The 25,000-nt window shown below is 43.3% G+C and overlaps 1 protein-coding gene across 4 annotated transcripts in view; it reads right to left on the minus strand.

Moving 5' to 3' along the window:
• Positions 1-25,000, minus strand: part of anks1b (ankyrin repeat and sterile alpha motif domain containing 1B) — a 263,977-nt gene that overhangs the window by 41,070 nt on the left and 197,907 nt on the right. For all 4 annotated transcript variants that reach the window (XM_042078680.1, XM_042078677.1, XM_042078676.1 and 1 more), the window contains 2 exons: positions 16,879-16,977; positions 6,235-6,387 (listed from right to left, as the gene is read on the minus strand). In XM_042078680.1, coding sequence (XP_041934614.1) covers positions 6,235-6,387; positions 16,879-16,977 — 252 coding nt within the window. The remainder of the gene's footprint in view (positions 1-6,234; positions 6,388-16,878; positions 16,978-25,000) is intronic.

A 25,000-nucleotide genomic window follows, 5' to 3' on the forward strand; every position in this document is an offset into this window, starting at 1 on the left:
CCCTCTGAGAACTGTTTGGGTCACCGACTCCACAATCAGCACACATCAAATACTCAGCAGTAATGAAGCTCTGCTCATTAATCTACCACTGAGCCAAGGGATTCACACTGTTCATTCACCAAGGATATGCACTGACAAACACACACACACACACACACACACACACACACACACACACACACACACACACACACAGCTAGACACAGATACACACACACACACACACACACACACACACACACACAGCTAGACACAGATACACACACACACACACACACACACACAGCTAGACACAGATACACACACACACACACACAGCTAGACACAGATACACACACACACACACACACACAAACAGCCACAGACACACACAAACAGCCACAGCTCAATGAAGAGCAATGATGCAGAGGAGCATCACCACCACCCAACACACAAATTATACCTAGAGGCACACACATGTGTACAGACTCAAACACTTACGTATAATACACACAAGTCCAACACAAGCCATGTGTTATATTGCTCTCAACAATCTGGCTCCAAGGGCCATTCCTCTAGAATCTCTATCGCCCCCTTGTGGCGAGAAATCTCACTTCTGCCGCATTTCTGTGATGTGTGCTTCAGCTGCGTGGGTGTTTTTCTTTTCTTTTTTTCCCCTCCATCGCCGAAGAAATCGCAGCCCACGTCATTACATAATCCACTCTCTGCATCGCCGCATCTGCTCAGATTCTCTGCAATCGTTTAATTCTGCCTGCGAGTGATGCACTGCAGTGAAGTCCCATCTGTGGCATCATGGACACCTGACACCTGACCTAGAAGTGGCTCCCCGTAAGCAACCATCACAAAGCAACCATCATCTCCCACTAATCGAGCGCTTGCATGTCTTGGTATGCAAAAGTGTGATGTGATTTAGTTTTCTCTGACCCTCCAGTAGAGCTGTAACTCATACTCCCTGTAGAACCCCTTATTAAAGAGATTATTCATTTTCATTATTCATACATTTTGTACATTTACGCTAAGCAGGGGCTTTCACCCACAGGATTTCAGAAGCACAAGGGAATGTATATGGTTCATTACACCCTGTTTGCCCTGCAACATTATCCCCCCGTGTATTTGCAATGTGCTTTGAGTACCATAAGCCCTAAGCCTGTCTCCTGCACGGCCGAAACGGTCCAGAAGCAGAGTAGCCACCAGCTGATCCACTTCCTGTTCCTGAACTCTCCACCCCGTGCCCTCTCTTCCCCCGTGGGCAGAGCGAAGCCCCCCCGTGTGTGTGTGTGTGTGTGTGTGTGTGTGTGTGTGTGTGTGTGTGTGTGTGTGTGTGTGTGTGTGTGTGTGTGTGCATGTGTCCTCCAACTGTTACCTCACCTCAGGAGGCTCCTCCAGCATGCTGATGAAGTGTTCCTTGGAGGGGTGTGTGTGTGTGGGGGGGGGGATTGGGACTCAACCCCCTGCTGCTCCTCACGTTGTATTTAAATGAACCGACACCACACGCAAGACATACGCAAGACACCCTCTTTACAAGGAGGTGAAGTGTTCTCTTAAATTAATTGTGAAGAGTGCGCATGCCTTCATGTCGGCAAGAGAAACAGCTCATCCCTCACATCTTTTCGTAGGGCTCAATGCAACAGGAGAGTCTGACTGCGGTGGTGATGCCCATTACAGCACATCACGCTGTCCCAAGAGGCACTCACATTTGCATGCCAGACCTATTCTAACTCTGCCAACCTATAGCTGCCTTCATTCGACGAAACAATTGGGCGTTCTGAGGAGTCCTTGTAATCAGCGACGTGGGGTGGGGGGTGGCCATATTGTGGGATTATGCTGAAATGACGCGTTTGTTTGAAATGTTACAACACTGGCAGAAGTGCCAGAGCTAGACAAAGACAAACACACTGTACAGCAGCAACGCTTAGAAATGCGTCAGAATTGAACGTGGAAAAAGAGCAGTGTTTAATATCAGGGACAAAAGTATTGTTTCCTTATTGCTGATGGACATTGGGAAAAGCCTATGTATCAGCTTGCTCTGTTTGGTGGTGAAGTAAGTACAGCAATCCCATAGTGGTCAATGCCGATTGATTTAGGTCCGGTTTAAACGTTTCAAAATTAACCCCAGGTCCACGTCCATTAGGATTCAATGACTGGAAACAATCTCCAACAGGACAGAACCAGATCGTATTCACAAAGTGAATTTGAGTCTGATTATACCAGGCAGAGAGCAGCATAAGCGTACATGTGCCATTTGCTTTGCATTGCCATGCCAGTAACAAGACCCTAGAGCCCCTTCACAATTGCCACCTACACAAGCCCGGCATCAATTTGCATCGCTAGGAGATAGACCAAAACACTCGCTCTGCTAATCAAGTGTCTGCTAATCCTAATCAATCTTGGCACAGCTACATTGCTTGTGTTTATGAAAGGGGCTACATGTAGGAATCTGTAGGTTTGTCTTGAACAGACTATCGGCACCCTTCCATTGACTTTACATTGGGCATCCTTTGCTAACCTTGAATTTTAACACTGAGGCAGGCTACAAAGTGGCATTACAAGAGAGACAGTCTGTGTATAGCTGATATCACGCTAACTTTAGTGGCTATCTGGGCAACACAGAACGTTTTTGACATTACATCAAACCAGTTATTTCTTCACTTTCTGTAGCTGTTTCTAGGTCATTTCAAATGTTTTAAACTGGACAAAAAACTAGGCATGTCTCCTATTAAGGCCTCTGTTTTTGTCAGGCCCTTAGCTGGCATTTGTGCTCTCTTGAGCTGGCTGTGTAGCCCTAACTGCCGCAGCCTGACAGCCAGGACGTGTCAGGCCCACAGTGGGGGGGAGCCGAGTGGTTTTCCTCAGGCTCTCAGAGCAGGGCTGACTCCTGCCGTCTAATGGGCCCCTGCAGAAAGGGGGTGAGGAGTTCAGACAGTGGAGGAAAATAAATAAATAAATAAATAAATGAGTTAGATAAATAAATAAAGTCAAAAAGTTTTTCTGCAGTCGTCAGTGTCATCTGTCTGGGCTCGGTCTCACACACAGACACACAAACACACAACACACACACACACACACACACACACACACACACACACACACAGAGGCGACAGTGTCATCCATCTGCGCCTGGTCAGGATGTGCAAGTCAGCAGTGCAGCATCTTAAGGATGACACAGGGTGCTCAGCAGCAGGACGGCTGGAAGTGAGGAGCTTATTCTGGGTCAGATGCCACGCCTGTCTCTCCCTGATCTGACAAGGGTCCCCTAATGTGAGTGTGTGTATGTGTGTGTGTGTGTGTGTGTATCTGTGCTCGCTGCTCCTAGTGTGTGTTTGCTTACTGCTCCTAGTTTGTGTGCTCACTGTTCATAGTGTCTATGTGTGTGTGTGTGTGTGTGTGTGTGTGTGTGTGTGTGTGTGTGTGTGTGTGTGTGTGTGTGCGTGTGTGTATAGCTCCTAGTTTCTGTATGCGTGTCTGTTTGTGTGTGTGCACTTCTCCTATTGTGCAGTGGCGGAGTGGGGCACTAAAATCCACCGGGAAAATTCTGACGGCACCGCCCCCCACCCCAAACACGCGCACACATCAATAACACAAACAAAATATATGTCAATTTAAAATACTGATAGGCTACGTATACGTATAGGCTACATTTGGAGAAAGGAACTATGGATAGTGCTAATGCAATACAACAAGCCAATCAACCACAAACCAGGCACTTTCAATAAATGTGTAAGGAACTAGATATTTAGGTGCAGTATAAAAACAGCTTTGTGGGTGGATGGAAATTTCAAGCATCATGCAAGGACATAGGGCCTATCTGGGTATCATAGCACTCCAATAGTTGCCTGTATAAATTAAAAAAAAGGCCTAGCCTACAGACAATGTCAACCTAATAACACAGGTAATTAAATCATTGAAAAACCATGCACTTTGAATAGGTTTGTAGAGAACGATTAAAGTAGGCCTATATAGACAGTTCCAACGAGTTCCACAAACCATTTATCAGCCTGAGTGGCCCATTAAGGCTAGGCCTAGGCTACATATCAACATAAGACTAGCTTGTGCTAGTTTCTGCCTAGCAAGTCGATGCTTTAGCTCCGCTAACCTTTCTCTCTGCCTTACATCCATGTGTAAAACAGCAAGCAACCACGCAAGGGGCCGCTCATTTATCCCCCTACATTTCTGTAAAAAGACTTGACCTGCAATCGGTTCATTGGATAAACCAGAAACACATTCCCCATTCCCAGGAGGCTTTGCTACATTCTAGCCTAGGCCTGCGTTAATTTAAGAACAAACAAACAAATTAAATTGTATTTTTTTTTATTTGTGACCTTGAAAGTTCTGTAACACCTGAATAAGACAAAAATGAATTAAGATAAAAAAATGAAGGCTAGCCTAGACAAAAATCAGCATGGGAGAGATGAGTGTGTAGGGTAACCATGAATGACATATAGACAGTGAGTGAGTGGTATAAATATTGGTTGGACTTAACAGTCTTAAGTGTAGATCTCTGTGATTTTTGCGGAAAATTCTAAATGCATTTCTCATGTACAACTTACGGCCGCGATAAAAGCTCTATGGGCCGGCCCGCACCTCGGCCGGCTGACCGGGAAAACTCCCGACCGCCCCGATTGCCACTCCGCCCCTGCTAGTGTGTGTGTGTGCTCAATTTAGTTCCTAGTGTTTGTGTCTGCTCATTGTTCCTAGTGTTTCTCTGTGTGTGTGTGTGTGTGTTTGTGTGTGTGTGTGTGTTTGTTTACTGCTTCTAGAACAGGATATCTAAATCATACACTGAATCTCATTACAGAAGCAAGTCTGTTTTTAATGCGGTGCCCAGAAGAACACACCCAGCCAATACGCTTTTTCAGCCCAGTCCCTAGCATACAAAGATTTTATGAATATTTTAATGATGTTATGTACTGCAGATGATGAAATCCCCAAAACTTCACAATTTTATGTTGAGGAGCATTATCCTTATATTGTGCCCCCCCAGAGAATGATGACAACCCCTGCATTTTTACTTCTGAAAGACCTCTCTGACCTCTCTTTTTACACCCAATTGCAGTTTACTTTTATTAACAATATTAACTAGTTCACAACATAATTAGTTGTGAATTAGTGTTTCTCCTTGTGTTTTCTTTAGTACAATATAACTTTTCCAGCCTTTTGTAGCCCCTGACGTGTTGCTGGCATCAAATTCAAAATGAGTGTATATTTTTCAAAATACAGTTTCAACATTTGATGAGTTGTCTAATGATGTCTAATGTCATTTGATGAGTTGCAACTAAATATGGGTTTGTGTGATTTGCAGATCATCACATTCTGGTTTTATTAATATGTTAACACAGCTTCCCAATGTTTTTGAAAACACGGTCGCAATATTAATTCAGGCAACACTGCACTGTGTTGGACTCTGTTTCTTTCTGATAGGTTACTTAGAGACAAGCATTACACAGCTGCTATGGCCATGGCAAGACCAAAGGCCTGAGTCTGGTGCATCCTGGAGTGGTGCGTATCAACCAGTACCAGCTGTGCCAACTCTGACACAACAGATAAGACCAGCAAATCCACCACCCAGAGCCAGAGCCAATTGGATAATCAAATATCAGGCATTTTCTGTGTAGGGCACCTAAAATCCCCTCAGCAAATTAAACTGGGCTGAACGTTTTAATATATCAACTGAACAGAAGTGGAGATGTTGCCATGGGGACGGGTGTACTGTTTCCCAAAATGCATACTACACACTCACGCATGGATACTTAATCACCACAAGGTCAAGACCAATTTCAAATTCCACGGACAAGCAACTCTACATTTCCAAAACTCCCAGCGTGTATAGGGAGTGGTCGGCCTTCCCTGCACCCCGACACTTCCAGTCCAGCGTCCTCACTCTGTGATGTCACATCCTGTGTGTCTAACATTTTTCCCAGTGAAAACATCATCGTTCACTCTCATTACCAATAGGCAAGGTAATTCATCACTAAATCAGTACTACCATTAGAAACATTCGCCTGAGACATTCTCCTTGCTCAACCATATTAAGCAGTTCTAAAAACGTATTTATGCATTACCTGCATACATCAACCCAAAAAGCGCAATCAGTTACTTGGGGGGATCCATATTTGTTTTCTGAGCTGATCTCATTAACTCATTAAAGTTGGGTCCTCCCGAGTTTGCCATCGTCAAGAAGGCAGTATAATTTGGAGACCTGATGTGGAAACAGGAACAAGGAAGTACTGTACTCACATTGATGAGCTCGATCTCCCAGATCTTCTTGACCAGCTCCATGGAGGTGTAGCCGTTGATGAGGAAGGACTTGGTGTAGTCGCCCAGCTCCAAAGACTCCAGCCACTCAGCCACTGACGTGGGGTTGTTCCCATCATATCCAATGGGCCGCACCTGAGAGAGAGAGAGAGAGAGAGAGGAAGAGAGAGTGGGAGAGAGAGAGAGAGAGGTCAGACACACAGTCAAGACAGTAGTGTATTGGCTGTGTGTAGGAATGGGTATACTTTATACATTCCAATAATATATATAATTTCTTTTTCAGCTATAAGTGTGCTTTTGATCGAACTTTTCTGGCATTTTAGTGGTACAGCAAAGTAGTGGTACTGCAGCAAACAAGAAAATAATCAACCATTGTAAAGAATATTCATGAATATCTTCAAATGGCCGTCTGGAATAAGATTGTTAGGTTGTTTCAAGAGGCTTGTTAAAAGTGTAATTCAAATTATTGTTAAGTTGTTTCAAGAGGCTTGTTAAAAGTGTAATTAAGTAAGGAATAAAAAAACAACAGAAAATTAATAATCCTAGACAACCACATACAGAAGCAAAAGAGACACATAAAAGATTCTGTGGCGAGGTAAACTGCTTGACCCAAACTGTAGTCTGGTAACAGATCATGTGTGAAGCTGCATTTAACAGAGCACACGTAGAACCTGCACAGCCAGGACTTCACACACCTGAATCCAAACTAAAGTTGAACACATCACCACATGTGACTGGCCAACTATATCGGTGACCATGTGAATTAGAGCATGTGATTGGCTGAGAGCGCTGGAGGTCAGGTGTATCAAAGCATGTGATTGGCTATCAGGGAAGGCATGAGACGTTTAGGTGACCTCAGGCTTCAGCCGGTCTGTGTTTTATGGGATTTGGGGATTTCTGCAGTCATGAGTAAATTTCAGCTGAACAAGCATGTCCTCTAGTATACTAAATACCCTCATTGTCCTAAAATGTCCTTTCTTCAGGCAGCTCTCTCTCTCTCTGTTTGTGTGTGTGTGAATTTGTGTCTGCTTCAATTTCAATCATTTATTCCTCCGATAAAATCCAGACTCTAGCAGAAAATGTCTGCCTTAATAGTTATTATACATCTCTTCCTCCATGGCAATCCTATATAATGTGGAGATGTATATCCCAACATTTAGTGTGGGCTGTGATAGATGCTGTGTGTGTGTCCGTGTGTGCGTGTGCGAGTACAGTATGTGTGGTTTATTTTTGCTGTCTGAGTTTAAGGTTTCACTATCTGTGAGTTTCTTTACATTTCTGTATATAAGCAATCCAATAAAACAAACTTTAAGTGGACACTGAGGGCTAGATTTATCAAGCCATTTGCGCCTGTTTCCAGGCGTTAATTGTTCGCAAAGAACTGAATAAGGCAAATTGCGTTTTCCCATGTCATGCATATGCATTCAGAAGAGGGTCAGGGGAAAGTGGGAGTTTCGTGTTAAAAGGTGAGAGGAGAAGCCTACAATGCGCCTAATTTGGTATTCCCTGTATTTACGAAAACTGCCCATGAAAGCGCATGTCTGTTTTGCGGTGAAATATTTCCGTCTGGCAGAAGCAGATGTTAATCCAAATTACGGTTAAATATGTCAATAAGAGGAACTTTCAAAGACCGCAGAATCGCTATTCAGAGCACCATTTTTGTGTCTTTTGTACTTTATCCAAAGCAACCTTAACTTTCGTTGGGCTTTCGGTCTTACTTTCACTTTCACTTAAACTTGCCTACTTGCTATATTTGACCAATCTTCCATAGCCTACCACAAGTAGTTTGAGTAGAACTACTGCTCTTGCTAGACTTCAATTAGTCCAAAATGCAGCAGCTAGGCTTCTTACTGGACAAAGAAACATATGCACATAAGTCCTGTGCTGGCCCAACTCCATTGGTTACCTGTCAAATACAGAATTAATTTTAAAGTTTTACTTTTTGTTTTCAAAGCCCTAAATGGAATGGCACCACAGTATATCTGTGACCTTTTAAGTCCCTACTGTCCTTCTAGGCCACTGAGGTCTTCCTCACAACTTCTTCTATCAGTCCCAAAGGCAACCCTTAAAACTAAAGCTGATAGAGCTTTTTCTGTTGCTGCCCCCAGACTCTGGAATAATCTCCCTATAGAAAATAAGTCCTGTCCCACCATCAGTAGTTTTAAATCAAATTTAAAAAAACATCTATTTTCTGTATGTGAATCACGGTAAGCGCGAATGAAGTGGCCACTTCTTAATGGGACGCACTGTATGGAAGTGGGCTAAGTAAAATAGAGATCTTTTAAATAAGATAAGGTTAATCAGAATTCTACGATATGCCCGCTTGACAACGGCAGAGATAGAACTGGCCTTTGGCCATAGCAACCATCCATTTAGAACGATTGGCCTTCATAGTAACCAAAGATTTGAGCTGTGTTGCAATGTGAGGCAAAGTATAGAAAGGTGATGAAATATACAGAGACAGGTCAAGAAATATAGTGCAATGTAGACAGTAGTATACGGTTGATTTACAGACGGTGGTTTAGAGTAATATGAAGTATTCCTTTATTCTGAGATACATCTGAGATAGGCTACATCAATAGGCTCTCAAAACAACCCCAGGCTCACAAAACAATCCCAAACAGACATAAGGTCTTTATAGAGCAAATCCATATAGATTATTTGTCAAATAAACCAGTAAAACAGAATTAGGGGATGGAATATATAACATTCACACTCATAGCTCATATTTTTAAAATAAATCAGTGAAAAAGTATCCTGACAAACAAGCAGTATTTTAATGCCTTTTCAATTTCATAATTTAAATTCTTCTCTAGGTTACCTGATAGCCCAGTTTGAGAGGTGCAAGACGTGTGCCATTATTTATTTTTGCAGCCAATCACTGCTGTTGTTTTATTTTATTGATTTGATCTTAGTCATAGAAGCTAAATTCGAAGGCAGGCCACAGGTAAAATCCAACGAACCGCATTCACCCCGCAAGCCAATAGTTGAATAGCCCTCTCCTAGAGCTTTAGAGGTATTGCCACTGCTCCAACACTGAAAGGTACTGTTAGAATGCCTGGATCAAGCCAGGTTCAGCATAGCGTATGCCACTGTCTGCTCACATTGGTGACCGGACCAGGGCAAGCACACTTTCGCAGTTCCCGCCGGAAATGCCGTCTAGTTATTATTATTATTATTATTATTATTTTGTATTTTCATTTATTTATTTTTATGTCATTTTTTTGTAATTTATGTCATTATTTTAGTTTTTATTACTGTTTATTTTATTTCTGAGCACCTTGGGTCAATAACATTGCGTTTAAGTGTGCTATATAAATAAATATGACTTGACTTGACTTGCTCTTCATTATCTCCCTGCTTGTTGACATCTTATCATGTATTGTATTATTTCATGATCGCTAAACGTTTGATTCGTTTTAATGTTGTCATCAGCAAACTTCATTCAACTGTGCTTGTGATTGAAGTATGCCGTTCAGTTGTGGACGCTCGTAAATTGCGGTAGAGGGTGGAGAATTACCCGATGAGCTGCTGGTTTGATAAATGATCAATTCTTCGCACAATGAGGAAGCACAGCCAAACTCGCAAACAGACGCAGCGTTAGCTGTGCTAGTGTTAGTAAATCTACCCCTGAGTCCTGAGCAGCTTATCCTAGGTTGGATATTTAGCATCCAGCGCTTCTCTGCGGATAAACACAGTAAACAACAGATAAGAAGAGAGAGAGAGAGGTGAGGGGAGAGAGAATGAGAAAAGAGGAGAGGAGAGGTGAGGGGAGGAGAGGACAGGAGAGGAGAGGAGAGATTAGGAGGGGAGAGGTGCTGTTTGCTGTGTCTTGCTGAGAAGTTGGAGTGAAAGTGCTGACTACAGAATGAAGTTTTTCAGTCTTAGAAAAGACAGCTCACCTATCCAGACTAGCCACTGGAGAACTTTCCCTCCGCCTGTCTCTCTCCATCTTTCTCTCACTCACTCTCCCCCTCCCTCTTTTCTCTCTCTCTGTCTCCATCTTTCTTTTTCCATGTCTCTCCATTCAGTAATGTTCCTCCAACTCAGCTCTCTTTTCCCTGGGCTCTCTCCATCATTTAGAATTTTTTGCAATAAGCTCTTTATATATTGCAATTCACCAGCTGCATTCTCTCTCTCCCTCTCTTTCTTTGTCACAGACAGACACACACACACACACACACACACACACACACACACACACACACACACACACACACACACACGAGTAACTTCCCTGCACACATCTCTTAAACTTCCTACTTATACAGATCATTTAAGTACATATAGTGTGTGTGTGTGTGTGTGTGTGTGTGTGTGTGTGTGTGTGTGTGTGTGTGTGTGTGTGTGTGTGTGCGTAAGTGTGTGTGTGTGTGCGCACTTGTGTGTCAGTTGGCGTTTATAAGTATGAAGGTTAGGGGGAGTGGAAGGTTATTCAGGACTTCATGTGAGATGGAGATACTTAGCCCTTGATTTACAGGGTGACACACACACACGCACACACACACACACACACACACACACACACGGGAGCTTGCGTTGTGTGAATAGTCTCATGGGGCTGGCTGAATGGGGGTTAGGGGGCAGGGTGTGGGTGGGTGTGTGTATGTGGGGGGGGGGGGGGTGAGAGATGGTGAAAGGCTGAAATAGTTCATCTGGTAATGAAATCTGAGCACACATTCTGAATCTCAATTACATTTCACCTCTCACACTCTCTCACTGTCTTTCTCTGTGTGTGTGTGTGTGTGTGTGTGTGTTTCTGTGTGTGTGTGTGAGGACATGCCTGAGGAGAAGCTGCTAGCGCATTTAGAGAGCGAGCAAAGTTAGCAGAGCGAGGCTAACGCTAAGCTCAGCCATCAGCCTCTCTGCGTTTACACCACTCAAGTGTTGAAGTGGAGCAATTTCTAATTAGGAACAGCTGCTGCGGAAATATAAAAATGAGTTTCCCTTTTTCCAAACACATTACACATTCAAACACATTACTAAGATATATCTGCTTCACTAACATTTCTTTCTTATTTCCACAGACTGTTCCTCAAACGAAGTGTCTATGGCACATACTGTAGGCCAGAGTGTTAGAGGCATAGATGTCTTTGATAAGCAATTAAAGTAAGTTTGTGACCTGCAGCACAGGTAAGTTTGTTTGATCAGCATGCATGGACTATCTATGGTAAATGGAAGTTTCACAGATTTTGGCATCTCAGTTTATCCATACATACAATACACTCTTTCACACATGTTGATGGTGAAAGGCTGCTATGCAAGGTGCCAATCTCCACATCCAGAGCAATTTGGTTCATTGTCTTGCACAAGGACACTTCAACAAGATCAGGAGGAGTTGGTGTTAAACCTGCAACCTTTCGGTTTCCAGGTGACTCCTGTACCTCCTTAGTCACTGATAACCTGGCTTGCATACTATATCCCTTTGAATCAAACTCATAACTTTTATGTAGTCTATAAACTGGGCTACATGTCCAATGGATTCCCTGGTCTGGGCAGGGATCACACTGATCAGCGGTAATCGGCAAATGTCCTATTTGTTTGCTAGCGAAACAGTTGGAGTGACAACATTACACTAGCGTGAAACAATCTGAACAATCTGAACATTGAACTTAGCTCAACTTTCTAAGCGTAACGCAACCGTAGACCGTTCGTGTAACTTAAGAATGAGACAGAGCTTGATAATTATGGTCTCAGCGTTGCTTTACGCTTTACCACTGCCACTTCATTATTTCCAGTGTGGCCCCAGCCTACATCTACAGTATATGTGAGGAGTGTTAGGAGTATTTTAAAGGTACACTAGTAATACTGTAGAGATCCCTCTAGATATATTTATATTTTCTGGTAACACTTTATTTTAATGTGTCGCTGTTACAGTGTACCTACCTAATTAGGTACAGTGGTACAACCTGTGTAACAACATGTACTATCAGGTACTATCATTGTACTTGCATTATGTATTTGTGGGTACCTACATATAATTGTTACATTGTAATACTGAGTGCTTTTACAAAACTTTGCCAATTTGCCTAAATTTTCATCAGAGGCAAAGAGCTGACCTGAGACCTGCTGGATGGGGTAAATCTGGTCATGATAGATTTGATATACAAAGCATTCTTAGCTCCAGTCAAGGCCTCATTGTCTTCAGTACATGTAACAGCTGTGCTGCTACAACCTTGTTATTCTTTGATACAGTGGAATAAACCTATTAAGTGTACCAGTTCATTACTTACATGTACATATGACATGTATGTTATGTCTTCGATGTCTTGGAACAGGTCTACTAATTCACTACATAGTACATATATCAACTGTGTTGGTACACACTTATTGCTCTTTGATATAGTGGCATAAACCCATTAAAATGAAGTGTACCAGTTAAGTACTTACAATGACATATTACATGTATGTTGTGTCATTGGTGTCTTGGAACATGTCTGCCATTACCCTACATACTGTAGTACATGTATCAACTGTGTTGGTACACATGTATTACTCTTTTGATACAGTGGAATAAACCCATTAAAATAAAGTGTACCAGTTAAGTACTTACATCTACATATATACATCCTGTCAATGATGTTATGCGTCCTGTAAGTGATGTGTTGAAACGTGTCTGCTGTTACACCACACAGTACATGTGAATTAGTAGACCTGTTCCAAGACAAGACCTGTTCCAGTTTATTCCACTGTATCAAAGAGTAACAAGGTTGTAGCAGCACAGCTGTTACAGTACATGTACACTGAAGACAATGAGGCCTTGACTGGAGCTAAGCATGCTTTGTATATCAAATCTATCATGACCCGATTTACCCCATCCAGCAGGTCTCAGGTCAGCTCTTTGCCTCTGATGAAAATTTAGGCAAATTGGTAAAGTTTTGTAAAAGCACTCAGTATTACAATGTAACAACTATATGTAGGTACTCACAAATACATTATGCAAGTACAATGATAGTACCCGATAGTACATGTTGTTACACAGGTTGTACCACTGTACCTAATTAGGTAAGTACACTGTAACAGCGACACATTAAAATAAAGTGTTACCTATTTTCTTTGCTGTTGTAAATAGCAAACTTCTCTTGACTCATCCCCCCTGTACACAATGAAAATGCTTTTGTTGTGGAGGTGAAGGATTAACAACAGCTAAAAACTATCTCCAAAGAGCTATATCTACTGAGAAGGTAATGTTTCACGGTTCTCGCGAGATTTGTCAGGCCGCCGTTCTTGAAGTTCCATGACTGGTTTTCTCGATAGTGACTCGCTACATCTATGCTGTATAGCTATGCTGTGAACGACTCGCCTTTTTCAAGTTCGTTTACCATCAAATTGGCTTCGTAAAGGTGAAAATCTTGCATAGTGTACATTTAAAATGAACCAGAAACACAAACTCTTCTGCCTTAACCTCTTTATGATCTCCCCCTCTGTCCAGCTCTCACTGACCGGATTTACTCTGTCCAGTGGGGTGCTAGTCAGCCTTGACTGCAATAGAGCTTACAACCCCCTCAGATGGACCTCTGTTCAACATCCCCAGTACTGTGACTAAATCCATGTTGAGCAAGTTGAGGAAATAATCCAATTTATCTGACATGTTATTACAAATGGGCCTAATTCAGTATTCCACCCACCTCCATCCGCTGAAATCCCTGCCCATTTGTCACATGGCATTACAGATGAAGATTACGTTTTGCTACCTTGCAGATGCTACTGCCTTAACTTGCTGATGTGAATCAGTGACAGTATCCTTCCACAATACAGACACTTTAACAAACGCAGTCTTCTTTATCGTTGAGTAGGCCGGTGACATAGCATCAGCGCCAATGGACAGGTCAGACTAGTCTGGAGAGCACCATGGGGGACCGTCAGTGTTCATGGGGGTAATTTTCTTTTTTTTTTTTCTGTGTGACCTTTATTTGACCTTTACCTGTGTACTTAGCCATGGCCTTTGACCTCTCTTTATTGTTAGAGAGCAACAACAAAGCCATGAAAGGACGAATGCGGAGGAAATGCAATCTGCGCTCAAATACATGGTCTAGCCACACAGTGAACAATTCATCATGGTGTTGTGTACAGCTTGAAGCTATATAAAAAAAGCTGTAACCGATTCATCAAGAGCCGATGAGAAGGTCATGTTCCTGGTCAGAACAGCAAAGCCACAAAGTGCAATACCAGATTAAAGGGGCACAATTCTACCTTTTATAAATGATATCAGCAAAATCAGTTTGAAGCCATTATTGGGGGCCAAGCAGCGAAGCTGCGAGGCAACCCATAGTGATTCTACCTTTTCTTATTATTATTACACATCTTTCCGCTGTCACTTGACTATGGCAGCCCATAGAACCGTACAGTAAAAAGTTGTGAAATTTGGCCTGAAACCACAGACAGTCTAGCCTTTTCTAGTCTTTTATGCCTGAACCACAGACAGTCTAGTGCCACCAATGGGTCAAAGTTGACATTGGTGGGCAGCCGTGGCCCACTGGTTAGCACTCTGGACTTGTAACCGGAGGGTTGCCGGTTCGAGCCCCGACCAGTGGGCCGTGGCTGAAGTGCCCTTGAGCAAGGCACCTAACCCCTCACTGCTCCCCGAGCACCACCGTTGTAGCAGGCAGCTCACTGTGTGTTCACTGTGTGCTGTTTGTGTTTCACTAATTCACCGATTTGGGTTAAATGCAGAGACCAAATTTCCCTCACGGGATCAAAAAAGTATATATAATATACTATACTATACATAGCATCCATGCAAATAACTTTTGAACCGTATGCCCGATTTTGAATATCGTAACATCTTTGGAAGTCTTGGATGAGGCCGAACTCAACGCACCCCATGACGTCAATTTCCGCCATGTTGGATCTTCCGCCATATTGTATTTCATCAAAAACACTTAAAAGGCATCAAAGTTCACAAAGTTTGTCCGATTTTCACGAAACTTGGTGCAGATGATCTTCAGTCCAAGCCTCAAAAAAGTTATTCCTTTTTGTCTTCAAATCTAAAACCGTTCGCCCATAACAGCCAATTAAAATTGTCAGCAAAGCCGCCAAACAGGAAGTGAAGTGATATCTCAGCTATGATTTCACGTATCAAAACCAAACTAGGTATATGGGCTCAGGACCCAATCAGGAGGATGCTCAAGAAATGTGGTAAATTTTGACCACTATGTGGCGCTATAATCACAGGAAGTGGGCTCATATTTCAGCAATGCTTTCACGTATCGAAACCAAACTTGGCTGATTGACTTGGGAGCACATCCTGAGGACATACAATAATTTTAGTGACCTTTGACCACTAGGGGTGCTATAATTTGCAACACTTTCTCGTATCGACACCAAACTTGGTAACTGGACACGGGACCACATCCTGAATAAGGACAATACATTTAGTGAACTTTGACCACTAGGGGTGCTATAATTAGCAAAACTTTCTCGTATCGACACCAAACTTGGTACATGGACTCGGGAAAACATCCTGAAGACGCACAATATATTTAGTGAGCTTTGACCACTAGGGGCACTATAATTATCAACACTTTCTTGTATCGACACTAAACTTGATATGTGGACTTGTGACTACAACCTGAGGACGCACAATACATTTGGTGATGTTTGAGGTGTGCTTATGTGTGGGGAGCTATTGGGTTGTGTGGGGGAGGAAGTTTATCTGTGTACATGTCTGTGTGTGGGACGGGGGGGGGGGGGGGGTTAATTAGGTGTGTGTATAATGTAGCAACATTGGGTTGCTATGACAACTCCTGCTCAACTGCTTGGTCCCCTCATTCCTGCTTGCAGCTATATTTTTATATATTTTTGTGCTTCTTTAAATGGCAAACTGTTTGTTTTTCAACCGAAAAGACCTGACAAAGTTAAAACTATAGCCTATACACCTAGTGACCACAGCCAGCAGTGTCCATATATAGCCCAGTGTTAACCATGCAAGTTCTTAGCTACACACATTGGCCAACATGCAAAGTAAGCCAACAACCAAGTGGTTTGTGTATGAACTAAAGCTGTGACATCATGTGACATAATATGGGAGGATGGACCTGAACCATCGAAGTCTGTGCTAACGATCTTGCTCAGGGTAATAAATTAGGGAATCAATTTTGCCTACTTATTACATTACACTAAACCAGCCTAAATGACCCGACTTAAATTAGCTTTAGTTAAACTTTAGACTTCTGCACATTATTGAGGGCTCATTGTGCAATGGAAGCTGGGGAAAGACTGGCTACACCAAAGAGCTGGTGATCCCTGTGGATGATGTGGTGATGGTGAAGGATGCTATTGGGCAGGAGCTAGCACAAACGCTAACATCATTTACACCACAGCTCTGTTTAATGAGTTACCCCGTCTTTATTTCAGTTAGCCTGAGGCTGCCATAAACTGATACATATTTATTTGGCTACCAATATATGAATTGCTCTAATGAATACACAAATTAAAGTGCTCGTGTTTTGTTGTGGGACAGCAAATGAGTCAGTGCATGTCAGGTTGTTACCATAGCAGAGTGAGAACAGAGCATTAGCATGATTACACCACATTAACATGCAGCCCTTTGGCTGTCACCCCACAGACAGGCTCCCTACATTTGGTCCAAACACAAACCAACAAACATAATGAGATGGCGCTCACCCGTGGCAATAACCGGATGGCCTGTAGGAGGCGCTGTCTGTGTGACGAGTTTAAGATTCCAATCTCCAGCAGGTCCTGATCTTCAACCACATTGCTGCCCTGAAGGAACACAGACAAGCACAGTCATCAGCAACCAATCAAATTGTTAATAGAGCTCTGATGCAGCACTGCAATGAGCTGCTTAGGTTTCAAATAGGCCTTACAAGACAGAGACGCATGAACACATGCACACAAGCACACATGCATCAATACATAATCAATACACAATCTCCATTACTCTTCCATATAACCTGATGTTTAATTATAAATCAATGTAAACTATTGTATTGTAAATCAATGTAAACTATAGTACTTTTAGAAAACAAACACCCAACACTTAATCACACCCACACCCAGATACCCCCCCCCCCACACACACACACACACACACACACAGAAGCCCATTCCTGTTTGTTTTGGTTTCCTTCATTAACCTCCACTTACTGAGTTTCCCCTTTAATTAGTCTGAGAGAAAGACCTTTAGAGACCTTTCCCTCACCCCCGTCAGACACACCCCACAGAGGAGAAGAAGAAGAAGAAGAGAGTGAGAGAATAATAAGTGAGAGACAGAGAGAGAGAGAGAGAGAGAGAGAGAGAGAGAGAGAGAGAGAGAGAGAGACCCTTTCACCACTGCTTCAGGGATTTTTCTTTATGTTTTCTTTTTGTTTCACAATGGAGGGCATACACACACGTAGATATGTACTGTACACACAGTCTCTCTCAAACAAACACACTCAAACACACACACAAACACACTCAAACACATACACCCAAGCGTGGGGGAGTAGCACAGGGAGAGAGCACACAGTTAAGATAATGGAAAACAGCATGTGAAAAACTTTTATCTGATAAAGGACAAATCCAAAGCCAAACAGATTACATTACTATTATTGGAATGGCCGTGGCGCCTGCATTTAATTTTCTTGCGCCACACCGCACAACCCCCAAGTGAGCCCTCGCTTTAACCTAAGCCACAAAGACTTTAAAATAAATAATAATAATAATCTGTCTTTGTGACAAACCTCCTTTTGCCTAACAAAACTGGACAATGCTGTGCCATCTGTAACAGGTCCAAGCATGACATGGGGCCAAAATGGATCTGGCTGTATAACAACATAAAGTGTTGACCTTTTGGTGGTATCCGCTGATGCATTATGGACCTTGTAGTCTGATTAAATAAGGTCTGAACACCCATCATTTCTTACCTATCTGATAATGGCTGACTGATGGGACATCACACAAAAATACACATGCATGCATGCGCACGCACGCGCGCACACACACAACCACACACACACACACACACACACACACACACACACACACACACACACACACACACACACACACACACACAGGATGAGGGATGAGACAGTGTTGGGCCAGGTTGAGGTGAGGTGAGGGAGGGACAGGAGGAGACCGGATGTCCTTCATCCATCATGGCCTCCGTAATGGCCCTGGTTGTGTGGGTTCATCTCTTTATTATTGAAGGTCTCCTTCCATCCTTCAACTATTGTACACATCCCAGATAAGCAAACAGGGAGAGGGCCCAACTGACTGACTGACAAATAATCTGTACACACCATCTCATGTCTTTTTCTCTACAGTCTCCCTTACTCTACTGTGCACTCTCTCTCTCTACACACACACACACACACACACACACACACACACACACACACACACACACACACACACAAACACGGGTGCGCGCACACACACACATACACCAACACACACACACATAAAATGACAAAGAATAATGACTCACACCAGGTAGCACTGTTAAGCTGTAATACCCATTATTCACCGTCACCATCGGGATCGGACACACCCCCTTTGGCCAAATTATCTATCAATCTCCCAGCTCTGTCCTTGATAGGACAAACTAAGGTGAAATCCAACGCCCACATGCCCGTCCTCTCCAACAGACAGTGAGGTCAGACACAGTGAGCAGTGATTACCTTCAGAGAACCCCAAGGACACACACACATTCAAACTCGCCATTAGTGGACCCAACCGATTCAGCCGCACGACAGACCACAGCATACTGACAAGACCCAATCTCCTTGTCATCTTGCCTTCAGACGCTCACAAATTATATGCATTTGGAAATGCTAACAGCTTGCTTGAGTGGCATCTTCGATATCTTCAAACCGCAAAATAACTTCTCCACACATAGATGTGACAGTTAAAGTGTTGTTTGTATGTCTGGAGGCAGCGAGGATGTCCTCCAAGACCCGGACAGGCTTTTATCCTCCAGAGCACATAGCATTTCACTCTCCTGAACGAGCTGGAGGAGAGCTGCACAGAGTTCACTGTTCACACTCACACACACTGAAAAGTTTGCAGCCAGATTGAAGGCGAGAGTGCACCTTGGAACAGAGACCAAGGTCACAGACCTATCTCCTTGCCTTGCCTCCTTGCTTGGCTTCCTTGCTTTGGCTCCTTACCACATCTCCTTGTCTTATTCCTTGGCTCTGTGTGCCAATAATAATAATAATAATAATAATAATAATAATAATAATAATAATAATAAATTAATTTAATTTAGAAGAGCGCCTTTCAAGGTACCCAAGGGCACTGTACACTAAGGTATAGGCATAAGAAGTACATATAGCAAGCAAACCATGAAATGTTTCGATAGCTCATCTTTTCACGCAAACAAATGTGACAATGTGTTTCATACCAAAGCTTGTAGGGAATTCAAGGGGATTCAAATTCAATTTAGATTCGCCAGCAACATTCAATAGTCACCCACGGGTGACTTCAAACTCGCAATAGCTATGTTAGTCGTCAATCACAATTGCTCCCTGTGTGCTTAACGCGAAGGTTCAACATCAATGCTAGTTCAGTCAAATAAAGTTTGACTAAATCCCCGGAGCAGATCAAGAAGTCGAGAGCCCAAGGCTGAGCGTACAGTGGAGTGGAAAGACGACTGGCAACAGGGAGCCGCTGCGTCGGAACCCAAGATCTCCTCCGGGCCAGGAGATACCGAGCCGCAGCCACAGCAGCAGCAGCAGAGGGTCTTTATTCAATATTAATCACTGCACAGAGAAAATGAGAATTTCCTCAGTCTCTATAGGGTTTGCTTAGTTACGGGGCCGCGTGTGTGTGTGTGTGTGTGTGTGTGTGTGTGTGTTTGAACGTGTGAGAGAGAATGTGTGTGTGTGTGTGTGTGTGTGTTTGAACGTGTGAGAGAGAATGTGTGTGTGTGTGTGTGTGTGTGTGTGTGTGTGTGTGTGTGTGTGTGTGTTTGAACGTGTGAGAGAGAATGTGTGTGTGTGTGTGTGTGTGTGTGTGTGTGTGTGTGTGTGTGTGTGTGTATGTTTGAACGTGTGAGAGAGAATGTGTGTGTGTGTGTGTGTGTGTGTGTGTGTGTGTGTGTGTGTGTGTGTAAGTGCAAATGCAGGGGGTTAGCTGTACTGAAGTACCCCTAAACCTTTTGGAGGGGCTTCTGGTGACCCAGCTCATCTGTGGGGACTAGACTAACTCTAGCATTAGCACTCACACACAAACACACACACACAAACACACTGACACACACACACAGACTTACACAACTGCGGTGGTGCAGGACCTCAGAAGCTTGCAGCTACTTTCCACTGTCTAACAAGGGCTCAGCCAGGCTCATCTGATTACCTCTTGACATATAGCGTGCTTATTACAGTATACTTACATAAGCATGAGAAATCTTGTACACTCTCCTCATGTTTCTCTCTCTCTGTGTGTGTGTGTGTGTGGCTTGTTGAGCACAGATACTTTATAGTAAGTGTGCTTATTACAGTCTACTTACATAAAGATGACAAATCACATGCACTTCCCTCACAAGTGTATACTACTGCAAGTATACTAACCATAAAAGTAACCCCCTTAACACAAAGTGCATCTTTTGACTATATATAGCCAAATAAAAAAGCATGGCTACTGTGTACTGTATATTGTATTTTATGGATAAGTTAAAAGGCACTGTGGCGCAACAGGCTATAGCGCCCATATCATATACGGGTCCAAGTGCCCATGGGGACCCAGGTTCAAATCCGACCTGCGGTCATTTTCCGATCCCACCCCATCTCTCTCCCACTTACTTCCTGTCACTCTTCACTGTGCTATCCGAAAAAAGGCAAAACGCCCCAAAAATATACTTAAAAAACAATTAGGTAGGCCTACATAGCAGTAGTGTGTATGATCTAAAGATGGATGATTATGAAGAGTGAGGTGCATCTTCTCAACTGAAAGAAAAAAACAACTTGCAACCTGATTATCACACATCTGATCAGCCACTTGTAGTCTAAAGTGAAAATAGCCTATGGTCAGGGTCAAAGTTTAATATGACGGGAGAGACTGACTGAGAGAGGGGGAAGGCAAAAGAGGGAGAAAGAAAGAGAGAAAGAAAGGATAGAGGAGGAGGAGGAGGAGGAGGAGACAAGACAGAGAGAGCAGAGTCTTGGAGAAAAACAGGGGAAGCGAGATGACATGAATAAAGGAGAAGAATGAAGGAGGAAACAAGTGATGGGGTGAAGAGAGGGATGAAAGAACAACAGATGGAGAAGAAATTGGAGAACAGAGAGAAAGAGAATGAGAGATAATCAAGGGTAATCAAGCCTGAGTGGATGAGAGGAAGAGGGAAATGAAGAGAGCAGACAGAGAGAGTGAGAGAGCGACTTGGGTGGAGGGAAAGAAAGAAAGTAAGAAAGAAAACACAGACAGGGAAGAAATGGAGGGGAAGATGCCAGAGGCAATTATCCTCCCAGCTAAAGAGGAACACTCAAATATCATGAGGGATTTAATCCAGCATCCCATCCCTGTCCTCAGCTCCGCCGAGCAGACACACACGCTGACACGCAAGAGAGCTCCACCATCTCCACCCAAGAACACAGAGCTTTACAGTACTTTAGAACCGCACCACTAAAGCACTTTACAGAACCGTACCACTAAAGCACTTTACAGAACTGCTCCACAAAAGCACTTTACAGAAGCGCTCCACTAAAGCACTTTACAGAACCGTACCCATATGAGAACCATGGGCAGAGAGACTCTTTTGAGGAAGAACTAAACTCTAAACTAGAGACTCTTTTGAGGAAGAACTAAACTCTAAACTAGAGACTCTTTTGAGTTTTGAGGAAGAGCTAAACTCCATCCATCATCCATCTTAATCTCCACCTAGGAAGTATACAGTAATTATACACAGTACAACATTACTCTGCTTCTATCCACGATTTGCACTTGTACTTGTAGTTAAATACAAAACTGCTTTTGGTGTACTGGCATTTTAGTTGCGGTAATAAAGTTGAATGTAATCCTAAATCTAATAATAAATCTAATCTGGTTTCATGTGCAAGAAGAACACAGTAATTTACATGCTCCAATGAAGTCTCTACAGAGCAATGCCACTACAATGTGACTGTTATCCTATAGGGTAGAACAAAAAAAGGTTCCAAAGTTCCAACAACCCTCCTCTGTTTTCAGCTCTCTTTGGCAAATACTGACACACTACACATCATGAAGGTCCTCAAGTACTGATATATTAGACACCATGACAGTCCTCAAGTACTTATATATGAGACATCATGACAGTGCTCAAGTACTGACACACTATACATTATGGCGGTCCTCAATTACTGACTCAGTATTAAGGCAATCCTCTAATACTGACACATTATATGTCATGGCGATCCTCAAGTACTGACATATTATACATTATTTTAGTCCTCAAGTCCTGGCACACTATTTGTTATAGAGGTCCTCAAGTACTGTGGTACAAATACTGAGGTATGTTCTTGAACAAACCCCCTTCGTACCAATGACATTTTTTTGCATCATTCGTTATTAGGCATATCGCACAGGTTGTATTTGTGGTGCTTGATTGGCAGAGCAAATCAGAGTGGCGCGGCACGAGTGCCAAGTTCGGGTGCCCGTGTCTCCCCGGGCGTGCCCACCATAGTGCGGTGTTTTGCGTAACGCTCCACTGCCTGTTCCAAGCAACAGTGTCTGCTTTAGTGAATGCAAATACAATGCATAACATTATTCACTGTCAGTGTTTGACATGTATGTACGAAACACACACACACACACACACACACACACACACACACACACACACACACACACACACACACACACACACACACAGAAGGGATTGGAAGCTGTTAAATTCTCTCTCTCTGTCTGTTGCCCTATGTATTCAATCACAGTGTTTCAATTCATTTCATTTCATTTCATTACATTTCATTACATACCCTAGGCAAACCAAGACCATTACAGATATGTTATGTTACATAAATAAAATTCTCTCCGTCAAACTGTCATAACTTGATATTCATCTTGTATCGCCATCACTCTCTATCTTTCCCCCTTCTCTCCCTCCCTTCCTCTCTCTCTCTCCCTCCCTCCCTCTCTCTCTCTCCCTCTCTCTCTCTCTCCCTCCCTCCCTCTCTCTCTCTCCCTCTCTCTCTCTCTCTCTCTCTCCCTCTCTCTCTCTCTCCCTCCCTCTCTCTCTCTCCCTCTCTCTCTCTCCCTCCCTTCCTCTCTCTCTCTCCCTCCCTCCCTCTCTCTCTCTCCCTCTCTCTCTCTCTCCCTCCCTTCCTCTCTCTCTCTCATATAAGGGGTTAATGTGTGAAGTCAGCGCTTTGCTCAGATGGATCACTGGTCCAGATCAGCCGCGGATTCATATGCAGGAGATGATGTGCTGTGCACTGGAACACATGGGAGAGCTGACATTTGACCAAATGCTGAGAGACCTGACCCACGTCACATTATATGCACACACACACACACTCTCATATTCTTACACAGCAGCATACACACATACATATGAACACACACACACACATGCACATACATTAGCACTCTCTCTCACACACAAACACACATTCTTACAAAGTTGCATACACACATACATGTGAACACACGCACACACATTAGCACTCTATCTCACACAAACACATACACACACATTCTTACACAGCCGAATACACACATGCATGCTCATAAATGTACCACACACAGACACAATACTAATTATAATTGATGAGATCTCTGGACATACATCTTCAAATATATATATGCATAAACACAAGTGCTTAGACTCACTCACTCATACAGTACATACACACACGCACTCACTCTTTCTCTCTCTCACACACACACACACACAGAAAAAATAAACAAGCTAGCATTTCACCAGGGAAAATGATACAAACCGGCATAACAGGTCTGAGTCAGTTGGATTTATGTAAAAGACAGATAAGATGACTTGAATTCAAAATGAATAAACAAGGAGATAGGAGACAGTTGAAGATGAGAGAGAGAGAGAGAGAGAGAGAAAGGATGAAGAAAAGAGACAGAAAGACAGAGTGGGAGAGAGTGTGAAAGACAGACAGAGGGATGGAGAGAAAGAAAGGGGGAAGAGAGACTGTGAAGGAGAGAGAGAAGGAGAGTAAGAGACTGAGAGGAAATGAGAGAGAGAGAGAGAAAGGAAGGGAGAGTGAGATGCAAATGCAACATTGTAATGAGGGATGAGTGTTGGTGGTGAACCAGCGGTGATGGAAACGCATTTATCTCTCAAATGGAACATCAATGTTCCCAGAGCTGGCCACTGCTACACTGACCCTGCCGCACAGAAATGATCACCGCAAAAAACGAACAGGCTTGTGTCCATTACACCAGAGAGAGAGGGCAGAGAGAGAGGAGTCAAAGAGAGAGAGAGAGACAGAGAGAGAGAGAGAGAGAGAGAGAAGTGTGAGAGAGAGACAGAGAGAGGAGAGAGAGGAGTGAGAGAGAGAGGACAGAGAGAGAGAGAGAGGAGTGAGAGAGAGAGAGAGAAATACAGAGAGAGAGAGAGGAGTGAGAGAGAGAGGAGTGAGAGAGAGAGAGAGAAAGGGTGGAGAGGAGGAAAAACAGGGGATGATTGAGGCAAGAGAGCTGACAGGTTGAGAGAGGTGGAGAGATGAGCAACGGAGAAAGAGGGCTAGAGAGGCTGAAAGAAGAGGAGAGAGGAAGAAGGGAATAGAGGAAGAGGAGGAGAGGAGGAGTGTGGGGGTAGTCCAGCCAATTAAAGAGCCTATCCTCCATACCAGCTATA

Source organism: Alosa sapidissima, chromosome 22, assembly GCF_018492685.1.
Source record: "Alosa sapidissima isolate fAloSap1 chromosome 22, fAloSap1.pri, whole genome shotgun sequence".
NCBI lineage: Eukaryota > Metazoa > Chordata > Actinopteri > Clupeiformes > Clupeidae > Alosa > Alosa sapidissima.